The following is a 17,175-nucleotide window of genomic DNA, read 5'->3' on the forward strand; positions in this document are numbered from 1 at the left end:
CGTGGCCAAGCCACAAGTGAACTGAGTGCGACCTGGCGCGGTTCAATTGTCCAAAAATAATTCGAAGTGAGAGCTGCGGAGCCTTTCAAGCTACACTGAATGTAAGTGTCTTCAGCACATATGTGTCTTTGTAATCATGTTTGCATTGGCTACAGACGTTATTGCTGCAAGGTGTCATGTACAAGTCGGCGTAAGTAGTTTGTTGAATTGAAATTGAGTTGTTAAAACGTGGAATATGCGTTATTGAACTCATACTTTTGACACGCGACTGGAGCAGATTACAGCGAAGACAAACGTGTGCGCTTGCTGTCCGTTTTGTGAATGAACACTTCCAGGTGGAGCTATAAAAAGCTTGTTGACTTGGCGCTTCATCGCTTCATGACACCGGAAAGTGCACAAGACTGCTGTTTCTTCTAGCCTCCTGAAATAATAACTCAGTTCCGATAACACTTCTGGTCTTTCTGCAGCTGCAGTTTTCTCTGTAAATTAAGATCACATTTTCGCTTAGTCTCAAATCGAGAGTATCATTTTGCAACATGGAATTTAGAGTGTTTTTCCCCCTTTCTCCTCGTAAAACAAATCTGATCTTTTAAAGTAACTTTTTGAAATAACGTCATAGTAACTATAAACTATGAAATTTCTTGAATTGTTTGAATCATTTAAACAGGTCGTATTATATATTATATTACTGAGGACATTTGTTTATTCAATCAAATCTTTATTAATATCCCTGGCAGTACGCCACACATTCATAATAGTCACACACTTAGAGGGACAAAATCAGAACATGTTTTTAATGTGGCTCTTGTTTATAAGACTGTCTTGTATTGTTTGTTGTCTGTGAGCTGTGCTCCGATGATTCTGGGTTTTGAGAGAAACTTGTGACACGAAAAAGTGATTTTGGTAACATCATGATGTGTCATATTTTTTCCCTGACACAGAGCCTATATTGTTTTGGGGGAATCTTTGTTATGATCTGTACAGAGGCTTTGTTACCAGATACAATGAGATTATGTAATAAGACTGACACTGGACTCTCTGGAAGGATTCCTCACTGGCAGAGGGAGAAACAGGTTCAGTTCAGGAAAGTTACCGAAGTGAAATCTGATAACCTTTGCAGTTCCTCTGGAGATTGCTGGAGGCTTGCGAGCCACTTGAATGCAGCGGTGTTGTCATACTGCCGACAACAATCTCAGGCCGGCACCTAACATAAGCATGCTGAAGGTGGCACATGTCGCTGACCATGAGGAAATCAGTAATGATAAATCGGAGGAATTAACTCCAACTGGTTGCTGCGGCAAAGCTGTGACTACGACTCTAACTATGTCAATCTCCAACCAAAAGCGTGTGAAGCAGGTGCCGTACTCTGCAAAGGTAAATAAACTCATGCTCTGTAAAACAATAGGTTTTTCTACTAGCGATTGCCAAATCAAAACTAGTCCATGATCTTTGGAAGAGTTTTAGTTGCGGTGCTGGGAACAGTACATGGTCATGCAGAAGGAAAAGTTCAAGTTGAACATGGCTGGAAAGCCCACAATGTCCAGTGACCCAAAGACATAGTTGAAGCTTAATTTGTCTTCTTGCAATCTGTTTTGTCTGTTCCACACATTCTAGACATGGTTTTTCTAGCTCTTTCTTTTATTCATTTATTTATTAAACATTTGATGCTCCACCAGGACAGGGAGACAATGTGCTATGTACTCCCTTGTGTCAGCACATAGAACAACAAATTTATTCATGTCTTTCCTTAAAGTAACAAATACCCATGTTCCTAACCCCAACATACTCAATTGAAAAGAAAAAGAAAAATAGAGAAATTAAATGGCACCTGTTGATAAGTGAATCTGTCTGGCCAATTACATTTCTATTTCCAGGCGTCCTCCTAAAATGGACCACATCTGCTTTCTGAGTTAGTGGGATTTACTTTTAACTTCTGGCGCACTGGCCGACCACAATAGAAATATACTAGATTTTTGCATGTCGTGTTGTTGACAAATATTTGTGAATGGCAGATTTTTGTATTTATTTGAGATTTATTTTTCAATGGTTTCAGTCACGAGTGGTAATAAACCTGTAAAATTCAAAGGGAAACTTGTGGAGCCCTCGAGGTGTACTTAATATCCAAGTGTTCGGAGAGGAGATGGTGGAAAGACCCCGGCTTGTCTTTGACCTTTGACACACAGTTATTGCATTAACTGGATGACCCCCCTTTACTGTCTGTCAGTCACATGGATACCCTTTTAGCCTCTTATGGGGAGTTTGCCTGACAGAACTTACTTCCCCTAGGATGTGAATGACCGCTATCTTTCACCATAAACCATAAACACACAACATTTATTTAACTTGCATGCCACTGCTAACTCGTACCCAAGTAATGCTAATGCTACTAACATCACCTTTTAACAACACCTTTTGGACTTATCTGAATCCCAAATCCACATTTCTTGGCAAAGCTTTCTACCTGACTACATGGAAGGCTGTTTTTAGCTTTGTTATGTGTCTATTTGTGGTGCATCCTGTGCACGTATCCTCACACAGATTACTAACAGTAGCAGCCTGAGACCAATGAAACTTGACTGTCGTTACTTTGGGGACAAAAAGTCTGCTCAGTAGGAAAACACATTTACCATGTACGGCGACAGGAATTATTGACATTTGGGTTAGCTGGATTTATGAGAAACGGAAGTGTCAAATATTCCTCAAAAGGTGCTTTGTAAAGGCTCTAAAAGTAGTGAATATATATATAAAAAAAAAAGTAAACAGACGGATGCATAAAATATTCATTCTGTCTTATGGTAGACCAAAGAATGGATTTAGAAAATTTCCATGAACATAATGTACATTATGATTTGCATGAAACGTTGTGTCATGATTTCTGAGCAGCCACGCACAGAACACGCCAAAGACACACGTAGAGAAGTTCGGATTCCGATTTTCATCCGAATTACTCCTGAGTTTTATGAGATAATTACTCACTCCCACTCAGCTTGCTCCACTGCTGACTGGTTAAGCACAAGCTTTGAGCCTGAGGTGGCGAGAGAATCAGCAGGAACAATCGTGCTTTTCAGTAAAGCTGCTTTTAGCCTTGAAATGAGTGGATTTTACACAAAGAATTGAATTGATTGTGCTCTCTGATGTATGTTTGATCTCTGGGCCTTTTGTAGATTGAATGAAAAGTGCTGTAGGGGACAAGTGTTTATACATTCATAGTCACCAGTTTGTTTTGGGATGTTACTAAGTTTAGTTTATTCAGGGTTCAAAAAATACTTTTTCTGATTGACTTCTCTGACAATATAACTGGACTGACGTCATAAAAATAAACTTGTTTTCTTGCACATAATACTGTACTGCATTATCTGAGTTCCCTCCTCAAAATGATGTTTCTTATTACTGTATATTGTTGAAACTATAGTATCGCAATTTATCATAATGTGTTGGATAACCACTCCTTTATCGTGATATGTATCACATTGCAATTTACCTGCCATTTTGGAAAAAGTGGGCTTGTAACAGTGAGGGTGGAGGTAAGGGTCTAACCATTAATGGCTTGAGCTTCAGGATATAATTGAGGAAATAAAGAATTTAGAACTATAGGATTCCAAATGATTCACTATCATGACATAATTCTAGTCGGTGTAACTGAAATAATGACCTGGATACTGAACAGAACATGAATACAAAAACTGAAGTCGAGGCTAAACATCAGGTTTGGCCTCTCCTTCACTTTTCTGTTTCAGATACAAGGTAACTATCAAAATGAAGTGCAACATTTCTTCAGGTTGAATGAGCACTGTTTAACCTGCTACTACTCTCTCTGACCAAACAACAGTGCAGTTGTATTTAACAATGCTGCTGGACGTGCCTGGACGGTCGGTTGGAGAGATTTGTCTGGTTGCTGTTATATTTTACTTCACCTTTACAAGTCCAACAAACCCCAAGCAACCTATTTAGAACAACTTTGTTCTTGCAAAAGCCCAACTGTTTCCAATGTTCATTTGTTTTCTGCTGGAGCGTCTTTATCACTATAAAAGTGCAGAAAACATATTTATAGAAAGTGATGTATAAAGTGATTGAAATCCATTGTTATCTATAATAGATGCAATCCATTGATGACATTCATGAACTTCATTGTTATCCTGCTCATCCTGTCCTGTTGTCCTACTCCCATTTCTAACAGTCTTTGTCCAATATGGTTCCTGCCTCTCCTCCAACCATCAGATAAAAACCGTCCTAGTCATTCTCAGTGAAAACCTGAGCATCAATGCAGGTCTCTATCAAGCTTCCCTTTCACTCTGGCTGCCACTATTCTATCATTTAACACCCTAACCTTCTTTTTTACTCATGCCACCCTGCCTGCACTCTACTCTTCGCCTCCCTTGATCTCTGTCCAGTACTCATCAGCTCCTATTGTGTGTAGTAGATCTATCGCTATCCCTACAATCCAACTACATTGATCTGTGCTCAGCGCCTTCTGAATGGCAGCTGTCGATCTAACATTGTTTTAACATGTCAGGGTTTCGACAACAAACTAGCATTGCACACCACCTCTGCTTTTTAAAGATGAAATCTTTCATGATCATGAACATATTTCTGCGAAGTGGAAATATTGATACAAACTGCGTGTTCCTCATGTAAAAATCCCCCCCAAAAAAACATCATAATGACTGAAGTCTGTTGCTCGCACCAGTCAAGTCAGGCATTCCGGCCAGACAGAAGCGGATGGCTGCTGACTGGAGAGAGAATTACTTTACGTTTACTGTTTAATAACTTGCGTTTTTACTTTCACTACTTTGCTTCTTGATTTGCTGCGTTGGTTTCCGTGTTTTTTGTTTTTCTGGTTGTGGGCAGGTTTCAAAAAATCCTCTTGGAATCCCTGAAATGTAAAACAAGGGAGTTACTGGAAAGGGCAGGTGTGACCAGGGAGGAAAGTCAAGATAAGTTTAAGGCGGAGAAGGCTGAATGGGCTGGTCATGTCAGATGGTGTTTGTGATATGATTGATCACGGAAGTACTCCATTGTTTTCTCTCCAATGAAAAAATATCAAGACAATTAAGCATGAGGAAGTGTTTTCTTTATTCTCAGATTCCATCAAATGTTGCTTGAATCAACAATGAGGCTCACAGAATGAGTAAGCCACATGTTTGGCCAAGAAAACAACTCCAGTGGTGGTGAATAAACATTGGTGTCATGATGCAGTTTCAGACGCGCTAAATTGCTCTGTCCTTTGCAGGTGATGAGACAGGTATTGGATTTTTAGGCTTCCAGAATTCTTTTGAGGATGAATTGCACATGAAAGTTCTGGCCCGATCTAGTCAACTTCCTCATCTTGTGCTGTTTCTGGAACTAACCTAATGCCCCAGTTTGCTTCCCTCTGTTGAGTCAGATATGTTGATATCAATCCGATACTATATGACTATAGGTTCAGTGAAAACCCTGTTTTTTTTATATGTATATAAACATTATGACATCAGGAGGCAGAAAGTCGGATGCTTGCTACTGGTTGGCTCCAGCTGTCAATCAACAGAGAGCAGGAAATGACGTTGGTTGCTTTTGGCTGTACATTAAAGGACGAGCCCAAAACAGACTGGGTTTGCTGAGGGGAAGTTGAGATTGTTGATTTTGTGATAAGAATATTTTGAATGTTCATATATTGATATATCGACAAGATACAAAAAAGACAATCTCAGCTAACTTCTTGGCTATTTTGGGGGGTTTTGCTTCCTCAATTATGTCTTCATAACAAGCACGTCTTCCAGGGTTCGTCCAACAACCTTTACTGTTCTACATTTGGAATTCCCCATTACGCACATTCCGGGCCTCTTCTATTGTGGATCCAGCTCCATGGCTCAGTGAGCACACCCTTCCCTAGGCCGCTGTCAGGTCCTTCCTGTTTTCTGACACGTCTGCAGCATGCTGCCGCGGAAATGAGAGCTCCTGTTTTTTTTGTTTTTGTTTTTTAATCGTGCAGCATTGTTGAACTGTAGCAACATGTGGGTCTGACTTCTCCGACAGAGAATGTGTGTGACGGATGTGGGCTGTGGCTGAAACGCCGAGTCTCATTCAGAAATCCACGAAAAGACACAAACTTCATTCTCACTGCTTTCATGTGCCATTCAAATCATGCCGAGCAAGACATGCCACTGAAGTTTTCCAGCTTCAGAAACATTTCTGTTAGAACTGAAAAAGCACCTTGACAGCATTTCCAGCCAGAATGGGACCTAACGCTCTGAATTGGCTGTTCCTGGACCTGTCACTTCTTCAACAGAGCTTCAGCAAATCATTCAGAAGAAGAAGACCTTAACTTTTTGAGTTGTTTACTATACAGACTGACAAAAACATTGCCCTTTTGGTTGGTCTTTTTGACTACTGGCTGTTTTCTAGTTTTCATTTGTTGTTATTGTTAGGTTTTTCCTTTGTTGAGCATTTCACTTGTTTGTGAGAGTGTCTGTTTGCGTAGGGTTGACTTAGTCATTGCGGTGTTGGTGACTCACGAGGGCTTGCCAAGCCACAGACTTGAGAGTGAATAGAAATTATGAGCCTGTATGTACTGGCTATCAGAAAATACTCGTCAGACCGGTGGTTTTTACGCTGGAGATCACAGAAACAATATGATCAAAGAGGAACAATGTGTCTGGACTTTAATGACAGATACTTACTTTGTCACAGTTTAACAGCAAGGCTCATCACTCGAATCATCAACAGTAGCGCGTTTGAATTGTTCCAGGTTTCTCTCCCATGTTACTTCAGGTCATGTTTGTGATTGAGTGGGGCAATGGAGTGGGCGTAGAACGTGCTATTTTAGGACACCCGAAGGTGACAAAAGATTTCTGTGTTTGTGTTTGTCTACTAAAAGTAGGTTCTGTGGTCAAAAGATAAAAATGAATCTGAGATGATTCATGACTGTGTGAATGGAAGTAAGTACGTCACTATATTTGCCACAAATTTGATATTGCCATACAGTAAATAAACGGTAGAGCACAAGATATTACTCATAAATGAAACTGAATTCTCAGATTTATATTATGATAGTCCAATAGTTGCAGCAACTGCTTCAATGTAAACCATGGCCCATTCCACTGCTTAGCAGCATTTGTTTGTCATCTGTTTGTTTATTTACATACAAGTGCTTGTTGTTTCTGCACGCCTTCACCGGGTCAATAGAGATCACGTTCATCCCATTTTTGGCATTGGCACTCCCACACACAGGGCAGGAGAACGAGGTTCTGACTGTATGGAAATGCATCCAGATCGTGCCTGTGGCAGACCATATTTTATTGCTACAGAAAATGCAATTTTGTTTTTGTTGCTTGTTTTTTGCTTTGTTTTGTTTTTAATACTATTTAAAGTTTAACGTTTTATCCAGTTCTTTTTCTTTCTCTTCTTTTTGTTCTTAGCAATATAGGTCAAGAACTATGTGGAGGTATACATGAACATTGACACCATTCTTTTTTTTTTTTCCCCAAGGGGAAAAACATCAATGCTCATCAGCGATGGCCCACTGCCATGGTTTAAGTTGGCAAAGCCCAGAGCCAAAGGGTAAGTCAATGCAAAAGTTGATCCAAATATATCAATTAATATATATTTATATACATTCTGTTCCCATTTATAGCCACAAACTACCCAATAGTGCCAGAGAAAGAACTCTACCGCAGTCTGCAAGCCATTTTGCCCAAAGAGACAGACCTGCAGGACACCCTGAATCGAGGTAATAAATTCACTGCAAGACAAAATCATCAATGTATACTGTATACTGTGTGTGTGTGTGTATATATATATATATATATATATATATATATATATATATATATATATGTTTGTGTGTATGTTTGTGTATAAACACAGTAATATATTTTGAAATAATTTCTGTGTTCATTTCTTTTCTGTGTGTACAAGCAGGCATGCTGCGTTGGACGCTCCACCAAAAGGTCAAAAACAATCCTGCCAACAGCTTGTCTTTGGTGTGGGTTCTGGTGAAAGAGCTGGAGAAGGTAATTTCTTAATAATACACAGCATATTGCGATGGCAGGACCATAACGAAAGAAAGAGTGAAGGATTCTGTTTTATCTCCTTGATCATCACAATGCAATACAGATCATGTTTGTTGTTTGTCCTGCAGGCGGAGAGGTTTGATAATCGCGGGATCATTCTCCCGCTGCTCCACACCATCATGTATGCCATTGTTCAGGTACCGTATCTTGCTGGGTTTCCTGTCACTATCATGCATATCGTCATGCGTCTTTGCCCTTCCTCAATAAGCAGATCTGTGTCAGTAAACGAAAGGCTTGGTTTTTCCTCTCCAAGTGTTGCTGTTGACTGGTTCTTCTTTGTTTGTGGTTATTCCAGACGGCCCACATTCCAGATGAGCTGTATAAGCGGGTGTACGACATCTGTAAGAGGCTGCTGATTCTTCCGCATCCCTACTGTGCCATTGGGCTCAGTTACACCAGACAGATCAAAGCGGAACGCTCCGTTCCAGGTATTCCCGGCTTTTCAGATTCCCAGTTGAGGCTGGCACATGAAATGAACATTAAGAATTGAAGCCTCTCACAGGACGTTTTTATGATTATTACAGTGAACAATGTGCTTGTTATCGCTGCTTTGTGTTGCAAGTCGATCAGAGCAACATCAGAGCGTGACAGCATATAAGCAGTGTGTGCTTGCCTGTGCCTGAACCCATCAGTTGGGTTATGCTGCAACATTCCCTCATGTCTCTTGAGCAAACAGTCTCTAGTTTCTCTGTCATAGTTGAATCTGCCAGTGACCATCCTGTCTGCCAGTATTCTGTCATGAACACTTAAGAACTTTAATCCAATGGTGGTTCCTCCTGTGAATAGCTTTGAACGTTAATGAGCTGATCTAAGTGTAAGGCTTGTTATTAAAAGTCAGTTTAACCTGCAGGTTTGAGGTATCAGAGGATGGTGGTAGCAGAACAGGGACTAAAGAATGACTACTATCCATGTCAGGAGAGGTGAGTGACGATTGTGTTCAAGCCTACTTGGTTAGTCACGCCATAGTTCACATTGGTGACTCAAGTCTGCTCTGTCAACAGGGTTTTTGTTCTGGCTGATCCCGATGTCTTTACTGGAGCGATGGCGGAAGGGTTGAAGAGAGACATTAAGGCCTCCAACTCGGAATACGAAGACTTTGTATCACCTTACGATCACATGTGTTCTGTGGTGCAGCACACCCTTCAGGCCGTTTTAGGAGAGGAGTGCAACGCTGCTGAGCTGGCCAGGGGCCTTCAGGCAAGTGAGGCAGCTGGGGCTACATGTTGTGCATCTGTCCTTTGTAGTCAATGCCTTTTGTTTTGTTCAGAGCATAGTATTCTTGTAAATGGTCCTAGTGCAGGTGATGATTTAGAGAACCAAGAATATGAAGCTTTTAAAACTTCTTCAGATCCAAGAGGTTTAATGTGACAAACACCCAGTGTATTAAAGCAGCTTCAAACACGCCAAATATTTATAGTATACAGTTTTGAACTGAATTTCTCTCCTAGTGAATCTGCTACAATGAGGACCTGGGCTTGTTTTTTTGGAGATAGTCTGGTGTTTGATGGCATATTTTAATTCATACATTGTATGCAAGATAACATTTTAATTCTGACTGTGTTCCGGACGACAAAGTGCGCCGGAATAAAGAAGGAAAATAGATATTGTTCACACATAAGCCGCACCGTATATATAAGCCGCAGGTGCAGTGGTGCTGTCTGCGCTGTAGAAAGGTCAGTGGTGCACCCAGTTTAAATGTGCATGAAGATCCCTTCTAAACTATTTTTGACTACGGGGTCCAGCATGGAGACTGACTCATGAAACAAACTCAGCAATGTTCTGAACTTGAATCATGAACTCCTCCGATCTTTTATTAAATTAAAGCACTCAAAATGCGTTGTTTTTGCCCGTGTGTCCGAAGTTCTGACCTCACAGCCAATCTCAGATTAGCCAATTTAAATTCAGACTGTGAGAAAAAAGTAGCTGCTGATAGTCCGGAAATATAACAGTATATTTGCTTGTATTAAAACATAAATGACAATTAAAATATTCCGTATGATCACTTGCTGAGAGAAGTTTGAAAAGTTGATAGACATCCTGCTGCACTCATTCTCAGTGGTGGTGTTTAGACACAGCAGATGTGTTGTCTGCCGCAGAGGCCGCGGCGCAGTTGGAGCTTCTTTGCTGTAACTGTATTGTTTGCATGTATTTACCTTCCTTTGTATGTGCCACGTGTGTTTGTGTGTTTTGCTACAGGAAGCGTGTGTTGAGCCGCACTTTCAGGAAGTGTTGGCGACCGTCGAGCAGAGCGCGGAGGCAGGCGGCAGGGACAGGGGGTTGCTGAGCAGTCGTCTTCAGCAGCTGTACGATAAAATCGTCACAGGCGTCAAGTCAGGTATGAGAAGGAAACACAGAACTGATCGCTGTGCAGCAGCTGCAGTGCAACTCATGGAAACCCACAAGGCCCACAGCCTGTTCTCTGACTCATTTCAACCCAGACGATAATTTCTCATAAAAGAGTTGTCTTGTGTTGCGGTCATTTCGTCTTATATAATCACACGTGAAACTGCTCTTAGATGTAACTTTAGATCAGGGAAATGTGTTTTCTGCAGTTCATTTCTTGTGCATGTTCATGGTCATGCTTGAATGAAGCATATTAAAAACAGGGTCGTCCTTCACAAGAAGTTTCGCCTAAATCAGAGTCTTCCAGTCTGAGGGATGCTGAGGAGACAGGGAGGAAGCTGTGGGCCTTGGTTTTAAGCTTTGTTGTGTTACATTTGTCTCAAGCCCATGTGTGTGTTTAGAGTGTGTGTCGGGTGGATCACTGCACGACTGCCCGCTGCCCAACCCAGAGATGAGCTTCCACATGTGGACAAATGACTTCGATTTATGTAAGTAGCTTTGAGCTCAGAGCGTTTTTGCTCGGCCTGGAAGCTTTTTTTCAATATGTAACTAGCACTTAAGTTCTAAACAGACGTCACAAGACAGTGTAGGTTGTTTGTGACTTCTTGTTTTGATACGCTTCTCACACACACGTGAAGGCAGCACTGAAGTTCAACAGCCTGTAGGGGAGCCTCTATTGAGCGTAACCAGAAATTCTTCTCTTTTATTTTAGCCACTCTCATGTCTAATTTGCTCACACATTTCTAGCGTAAATAAATAAATAAAATAAGTAAATATTTATTTACTTATTATTGTGTATTTATTTATGTTTTTATTTGGGGAAAATTTAACTGATACTTATTGAGCAATAAAAATAATGACTAAAAGTTTTAACACTTATATTCAAGTGTTAAATCAAGTTATATGACTGTCAGCTTCATCTCTCACCTTCTGCAGTGACAGGAACGCCTGCACGGGTATTGTTATTGTGATAGTGTAGTTACGGTGATATTTTTAGTTCACAATAATAGTGAAATGAAAATCATTCATAAACCTCTCACGAACTCATATAACCATTCACAACTACCTCAACATCTGTTCAGCCCAGAAAAAATATTCTTTCGTCTTAGCCGGGAGAAGTCTGTGTTGTATTCATAAATCATATTGTAACCTCACTTCAACTCCACTGAGTAAGTTCACCATAACATGCTTCAGGGCGAGAGCTGGGCAGGTGGTTGCGATCAAGCTCCACGGATCACTTCTCCCTCAGCCAGGACCAGGATGACGGCGACATGGATGAAATGAGAGTGTCTGAGGCGCGACATTCAGTCTTGTCCAATGACAGCGGGATTGTAGGAGATCTGCCCCCTGGTCTGGATTCGCCAAACATGTCCTTCCCAGAGCCTCCAGTCAGCTCTACTCCTGCATTTGGCAAGAGGTAACTACAGTGCACCCTTCAGTTCAGATATATTTGAAGACAGACTGAATGCACAATCTCTGCCTCCAGCTGGTCACTAGTGTGGGAAACGGTACCAGACTGGAGTCCAGAAGCAAACATTCACACAAAAACGATGGTTTTATCAAGTGAACTGATGCTGTTGCTAACACTCACTTCAGCAGTTTCAGCTGGTCATCATTATGAATCTTTTCTTTAGAGATTCAAAGTTGAGCCGCCGTGGCGGGATGAAGATGAAACCCACCCACCCCATCGTGTTGATGCAGGAGACGCCGGATAGCCGAGAGCGTAATGGGCGAAGAGGAAGTCTTCCATTCTCTCTACAGAGGAGGACAGGAAATGGTGCAACGCAGAACCCCTTTCCCAAAATGCAGAGGAATTCCACGGCCAGAATAGTCGTCATGGGAGACGACAGAGTTCTGGGTCGCCTGGCCGAAGCCTATTACTATTTGAGGTATTTTTTTTCTCTTCATCGGTCTAGATAAGGCAGAGAAATGATGCTGAGGTTGATATGGAAGTGTTTTTGACATTGACATGTTAAGCCAGTAGAGACATCGTGATTACATAGTAGTAGACAGTTTCGAACAGGTGTTGACACGTAGAGTGTCAGCATGGTTTTGTAACATCAAGTGGAATGCCGATGATGGTTAATGGTCGGTGACAAGTCTTGGTTTGCATTGGCAGGAAAAGGGAAGCACGGCGGCTCTTTCTTACAGTCAGAGCCAACCTCCAGTTTTACTACATCCCTGTTTGCTCGGCCCCAGTCTCTCATGACGTAAGTTGTGTTCCTCTTATCAAAGTGCTTCAATGAGTTCCCGACATGTGACAAGGAGGCTGCGGCTTATGGTGAACGTAGTGGCTGTCGGTGGTGGCAAATGTATCGTGACGTGTTTTTTAAATTCTGACCACCTTCAGAGCTGTTCCTCTCATCTTGCTTTCTGAATCTTTTCATCAAAACCAGCATTGGCTTTTCCGCCTATGAGCGTGAGAGCAGCTGTTGCTAGGGACCTTTCGCCAAAGGAAGCCCTTGAGCTAATCATTGGAACTGATCCACACGACAGCGTGGCCTGTCATGAACAATTAATCTCGTGTGTCCTCTCACCATGTGTTAGCAATAGCACCCTGTCATTCACCTTAACGCTGCGATGAGTTGAGGAAACTCCCGCACTTGAGGTTGGGTCATGCTTTCTCATTTCATCCAGTTCACCGCACAATATTCCCTTTGTAGAACAAGCATCAGTCTGTGAGGATTCCCTGCACTGTTGGCTCTTACCTGGGCCGGGCGGACCCTTGGTACAACTGCAACGTCAAAAGTTTGGGAGCCACTCTCCCCCAGCTTACTACAATGGTGAGAGAGCGCTTCTGCTTTGGACTGCTTCATTAATCGTGAGCACGATTTTGGTCATAATAGCTTTAATATCTGCATTTAAAAGGATTTGGAGAGAAAGGGAGTACATTTAAAGCCGACTCTTGCTTGTCCAAGCTGCGTGATTCACTATAAGCGCAACAAAACGGTGTTACGCCGTCCAAGACCTGTCAATCAGTGACGCGTGACCCACGTGACCCGACCCGTTCGCTAGGCTGGTGTTTCAATGAGCAGTGGCTGAGAGAAAGACAAGAGTCCAGACCCACCTGCACTGTGCTACACATTATTATTATAGCATTTATGCTTGTGAATTCACTGTATAAATGGTCATTCTCACACAGTATGTCGGAGGAAATATATGAATATATTTGAACCGTATTTGTTCTTGAATATTTCTTGAATAGTAAATCATCTGTAATAGCATATTTATCTTGGTAGGCCTTTGTAAATATATATTTATTTATATTCATTTTTTGTTTAATTTTAATTGTTTTTTTCCACAAAAAATGGCTTCACTTGAGGTGCTCTCGTAAATATGTACATTTAAACATGTTGTCTGTTATGATGTTGTGGTGCAGTAGTGAACAATTTGTCTCTTTCGCCACAGCAACCGACGACCCTGGGGAAACCCAAAGAGCCCTTTGTGTCTGATGCTATTTCCTACTACCTTCGGGCTGGCCAGCAGCCGGTCTACTTCACCATATACTCTGTCAAGGTATTTGAATCCTCCTCTTCATATCAAAGTATAGTTTGTCTCTGTTTTTGCAGCTCTTAATATCACGAGTAACATGAGGACGCTCCCTTTCTGTTTTGTCTTTTAGATCATTTGCACGTCGAACAGTCTTGTGGAGGATGTCTTTCTCACCCATGTGGAGCTGGTCTTTCCAGATTTTCATCTGATTCCAAAGTCACTGAGAGGTGAACTGGGAGAAAAATGTCCCAACATTTCCATTTCTACTTCTCCTTATAGGCCTTATATGTGCATGAACTGAACTGGTTTTATTTCCGTCTTCCAAATAGAAAAGCAAAGGAAGAGTGCGGGAGACATGTGTGGAGCTGTTGCCACATTATGCTATAAAGAGGTAGCTTTTTCACTTCTAAAATCTCTTTATTTTCTGCACAGTTTTAATAGCTTTAAGATGCTAAGTGTGTGTACGTGTGTGTCCAGGCCAAACTAAGTGGCAGAGACACTAACCGAGCGATGCCAGTGAGGACGTCTGCTGTTCAGATTGATGCCATTCCGGCTAAGGACGATGAAGGTTCGCCTCAATGCCAGCTTTGCATTTCCTCCTCGCACATTAGTAACTTGTGTACTTGTCTTCCTCTTCCAGATGTGAACTGCTTAACTGTGACACTGAAAGATCAACCTGCAAAAACAAAAAACATCTCCCCGGTAGGTTTACGTGACACTAACTGAAATGTTCACTTACTAATAACTTTCTTTTTTTTATGTGTAGAATCCCAAGATTCGGACCAGTGAAGTTAAGATCTGCGCTATGGGGGGTCAGTCCATCACAGTTACTCTGGATCGAGACTGTCGCAGGACCTACAAACATGTGCAGAGGTGTGGCGTCTTTTCTACTGCAATCCATTGGTGTTGTCAGAAGTGATGTAACAGTTACTTCTTTATTTGTCAGCATCGAGATCTTCCCATGCGTGGACCCCAGCTACAGCGTTCAGAAAACCTTTCAGTCCAAAGTCGCCGTCGGAGATGAGAAGTCTGGACTGAGCAAGTACATGAACAAAGGACTTCCTCTTCCAATCAACACATTTTCTGGCATCATCAGCTGACCTCCGCTCCGTTTCTGCTGGCACCGACTCATGTTATTTACCGTCCTGCTCCTGAAGTTTTCCGTCTGGCGAAACTGAGAAGAATGAACTACCTGAACTGATGCTGGGCCACAGGTGTGTGACAGGGCTGAGACAAAAGCCAACAATGCTGGGCCACAAAACAACAAACAAGGACGTGCTTCTATGGGCCGCACAACACTAACACAGACAATAAAAACTCACACAGTGTCGCATCTGGAGCACTTCCTGTCTGACAGTCTACATTTAGTCGCCATCGCAAGTGTCTAAATGAAGCCTTCATTTTACAGTTTCCTCTTTGAAGAGCATCACTCTTTCATCACTATTGTGCACCGTCATGGCAGCGTTGTTTTTGTCTCCCTTCAACGCCTGAGTTGAAAGATAATTCAAGGCTTTTGTTAATCCATGCCTTCAACTTCATTGTCTTGAAACCAATTTTGCTATGACCAGCTGTGCCTGTATCGATGAGTGGGTGTAGATATGGATTGAATAATTGACAGTGTCATAAACCCCACAACACTGTCAGTCTATTTTTTAAAATGCAGAGTGGGTGGATTCCTGTGGTTGACGTTGAAAACATTGAGTCTGTGAATTCTGGTTTGGCCACTATTCCTGGTACTGTTCATTGACAGGAATCAGAGCTGGAGCGGTGACAAATGGCATGACACAACAAACCGCTCCTACCTTGCAAAGGCTTTTGTCTCATGTGAAAAAAAAAAAGAAAAAACTTTCTAGGGAGCAAAGTTCCTCCTCTGTTTTCCCCCAGAACTTTTTGTAATCCATGACGCGTGCCATCTGGTCATCTGAAACCAACAACAGGCTGGCATGACTCTCACTCATCCACCTCTTCTCAAGGGTTCATGTGAGGCGTTGAATTCCAGTTGACCTTAAACTATTCAAACCATTTTGAGGTTGAAACCAGATTCATCTGTGCTGTACCTGAAATGACATGTATCAGTACTGAACATTTTGGCCCTTAGCTGGAGGGCATTGGGCCAAAATGTTACATAAGTACACTGAAAAAAAAATTCCTAAATCAACTGAGCGCATTTTCATTGAAATAATAATAATGTCAGTTATTTAAACAACACTTTACCTTCTGTGATTCATAAAACTATTAGTTCTGTCTGATGCAAAAACTGATATCAATGAAATCATTCGATATCTTTTTTTCCTGTCTGTCACAAGAGCTGTTTAAAAAAAAAAAGAGTTGTGAAAATGTGAAAACCCTTTGATGTGATTGTACTTGTGGCTTTGTGTGGGTGAGATTAAAACCACATACTCATTCATATATCTTCGTATCTGGAGCTGAATCATGCCAACATGAAATGAAGAGGTGTCCTGCTAAAAAGCGTATCTTCTGTGATATTTGGGGAAACTGCAATAACATTGTCACGTTGATGAAACAATGCTCCGATGTCAACACCTTCAGTTAGAAAGGTGCTGTTTGGTACAGCTGTACTTCTGTTTTTTTGTTCCTCCATGTAAGAAGAAAATCATTTTAAGGTCTTGATTTAGCATTCAGAATGTGACTCCTGATATTATGCCATCTGCCATCTGTTGAAAATCGTGGATTGAATGTTCTATTTTGCACATAATCTATATTGCACAAAAAAATGAAGTTGTAAATAATAACTTGTCTGTAAATATGCGAAAAATAAACAGTATTTTAGTTTCCTGCAGTGAGCTTGTGTTTTAGCAGTGTTGTGTGAATAAGTCATTTATATCCTACCAGCAACCCGAACATGAAGATATGAAAATCATCGATGAACAAGCGCAACAACGCGTCACTCCTCCATAGGACTTCAGTGAAAAAAAAAAAGAAAACATGCTGACGTACATTAAATTACAAACAATGATGCCATGTCTTGTATAGTCTTTGTGCAGCCATTCATTGAGCACTATCATCCTTACTTTAAGTCTTAGAGTGACAATTGAAATCTGTCCAAAAAAAATGAAACGTACAGAATAAAGTGAGAAAAGATTTAAAAAAAAAAGTTAAACCAGTTTGTATCAGTGCCTGGATGGTGAGAGATTAATTTTGGTTAGTTGATTCATTTCGAGTAATTATTTTCACACATAAGTAATTACACTTTTCAGGGATAATTTTTAATTACACCAATTCCAAGCGCACCACGTCATAGATTGTCATCACACAACCAAAACATCTATGG

General features: G+C 41.3%; 1 protein-coding gene across 4 annotated transcripts; it reads left to right on the forward strand.

The window, feature by feature from the left end:
- The first annotated feature begins 29 nt into the window (after positions 1–29).
- LOC128754042 (phosphoinositide 3-kinase regulatory subunit 6-like) lies at positions 30–16,675 on the forward strand. 4 transcript variants are annotated; one of them, XM_053856358.1, is made up of 21 exons: positions 30–101; positions 7,465–7,536; positions 7,610–7,705; positions 7,894–7,988; positions 8,117–8,185; positions 8,344–8,476; positions 8,899–8,968; positions 9,050–9,249; positions 10,249–10,383; positions 10,793–10,879; positions 11,586–11,808; positions 12,026–12,280; positions 12,511–12,601; positions 13,055–13,174; positions 13,800–13,907; positions 14,014–14,110; positions 14,213–14,274; positions 14,361–14,451; positions 14,524–14,585; positions 14,650–14,756; positions 14,830–16,675. In XM_053856358.1, exons 2-21 carry the CDS (start codon positions 7,491–7,493, stop codon positions 14,981–14,983), a joined length of 2,301 nt encoding a protein of 766 aa, XP_053712333.1. In that variant the 5' UTR covers positions 30–101; positions 7,465–7,490; the 3' UTR covers positions 14,984–16,675. The 4 variants fall into 4 exon arrangements, with proteins under 4 accessions (XP_053712333.1, XP_053712334.1, XP_053712332.1 ...); XM_053856359.1 differs by lacking the exon at positions 30–101 and adding an exon at positions 1,281–1,374; XM_053856357.1 differs by lacking the exon at positions 30–101 and adding an exon at positions 6,709–6,813.
- The last annotated feature ends 500 nt before the right edge of the window (positions 16,676–17,175 follow it).

Source organism: Synchiropus splendidus, chromosome 2, assembly GCF_027744825.2.
Source record: "Synchiropus splendidus isolate RoL2022-P1 chromosome 2, RoL_Sspl_1.0, whole genome shotgun sequence".
NCBI lineage: Eukaryota > Metazoa > Chordata > Actinopteri > Syngnathiformes > Callionymidae > Synchiropus > Synchiropus splendidus.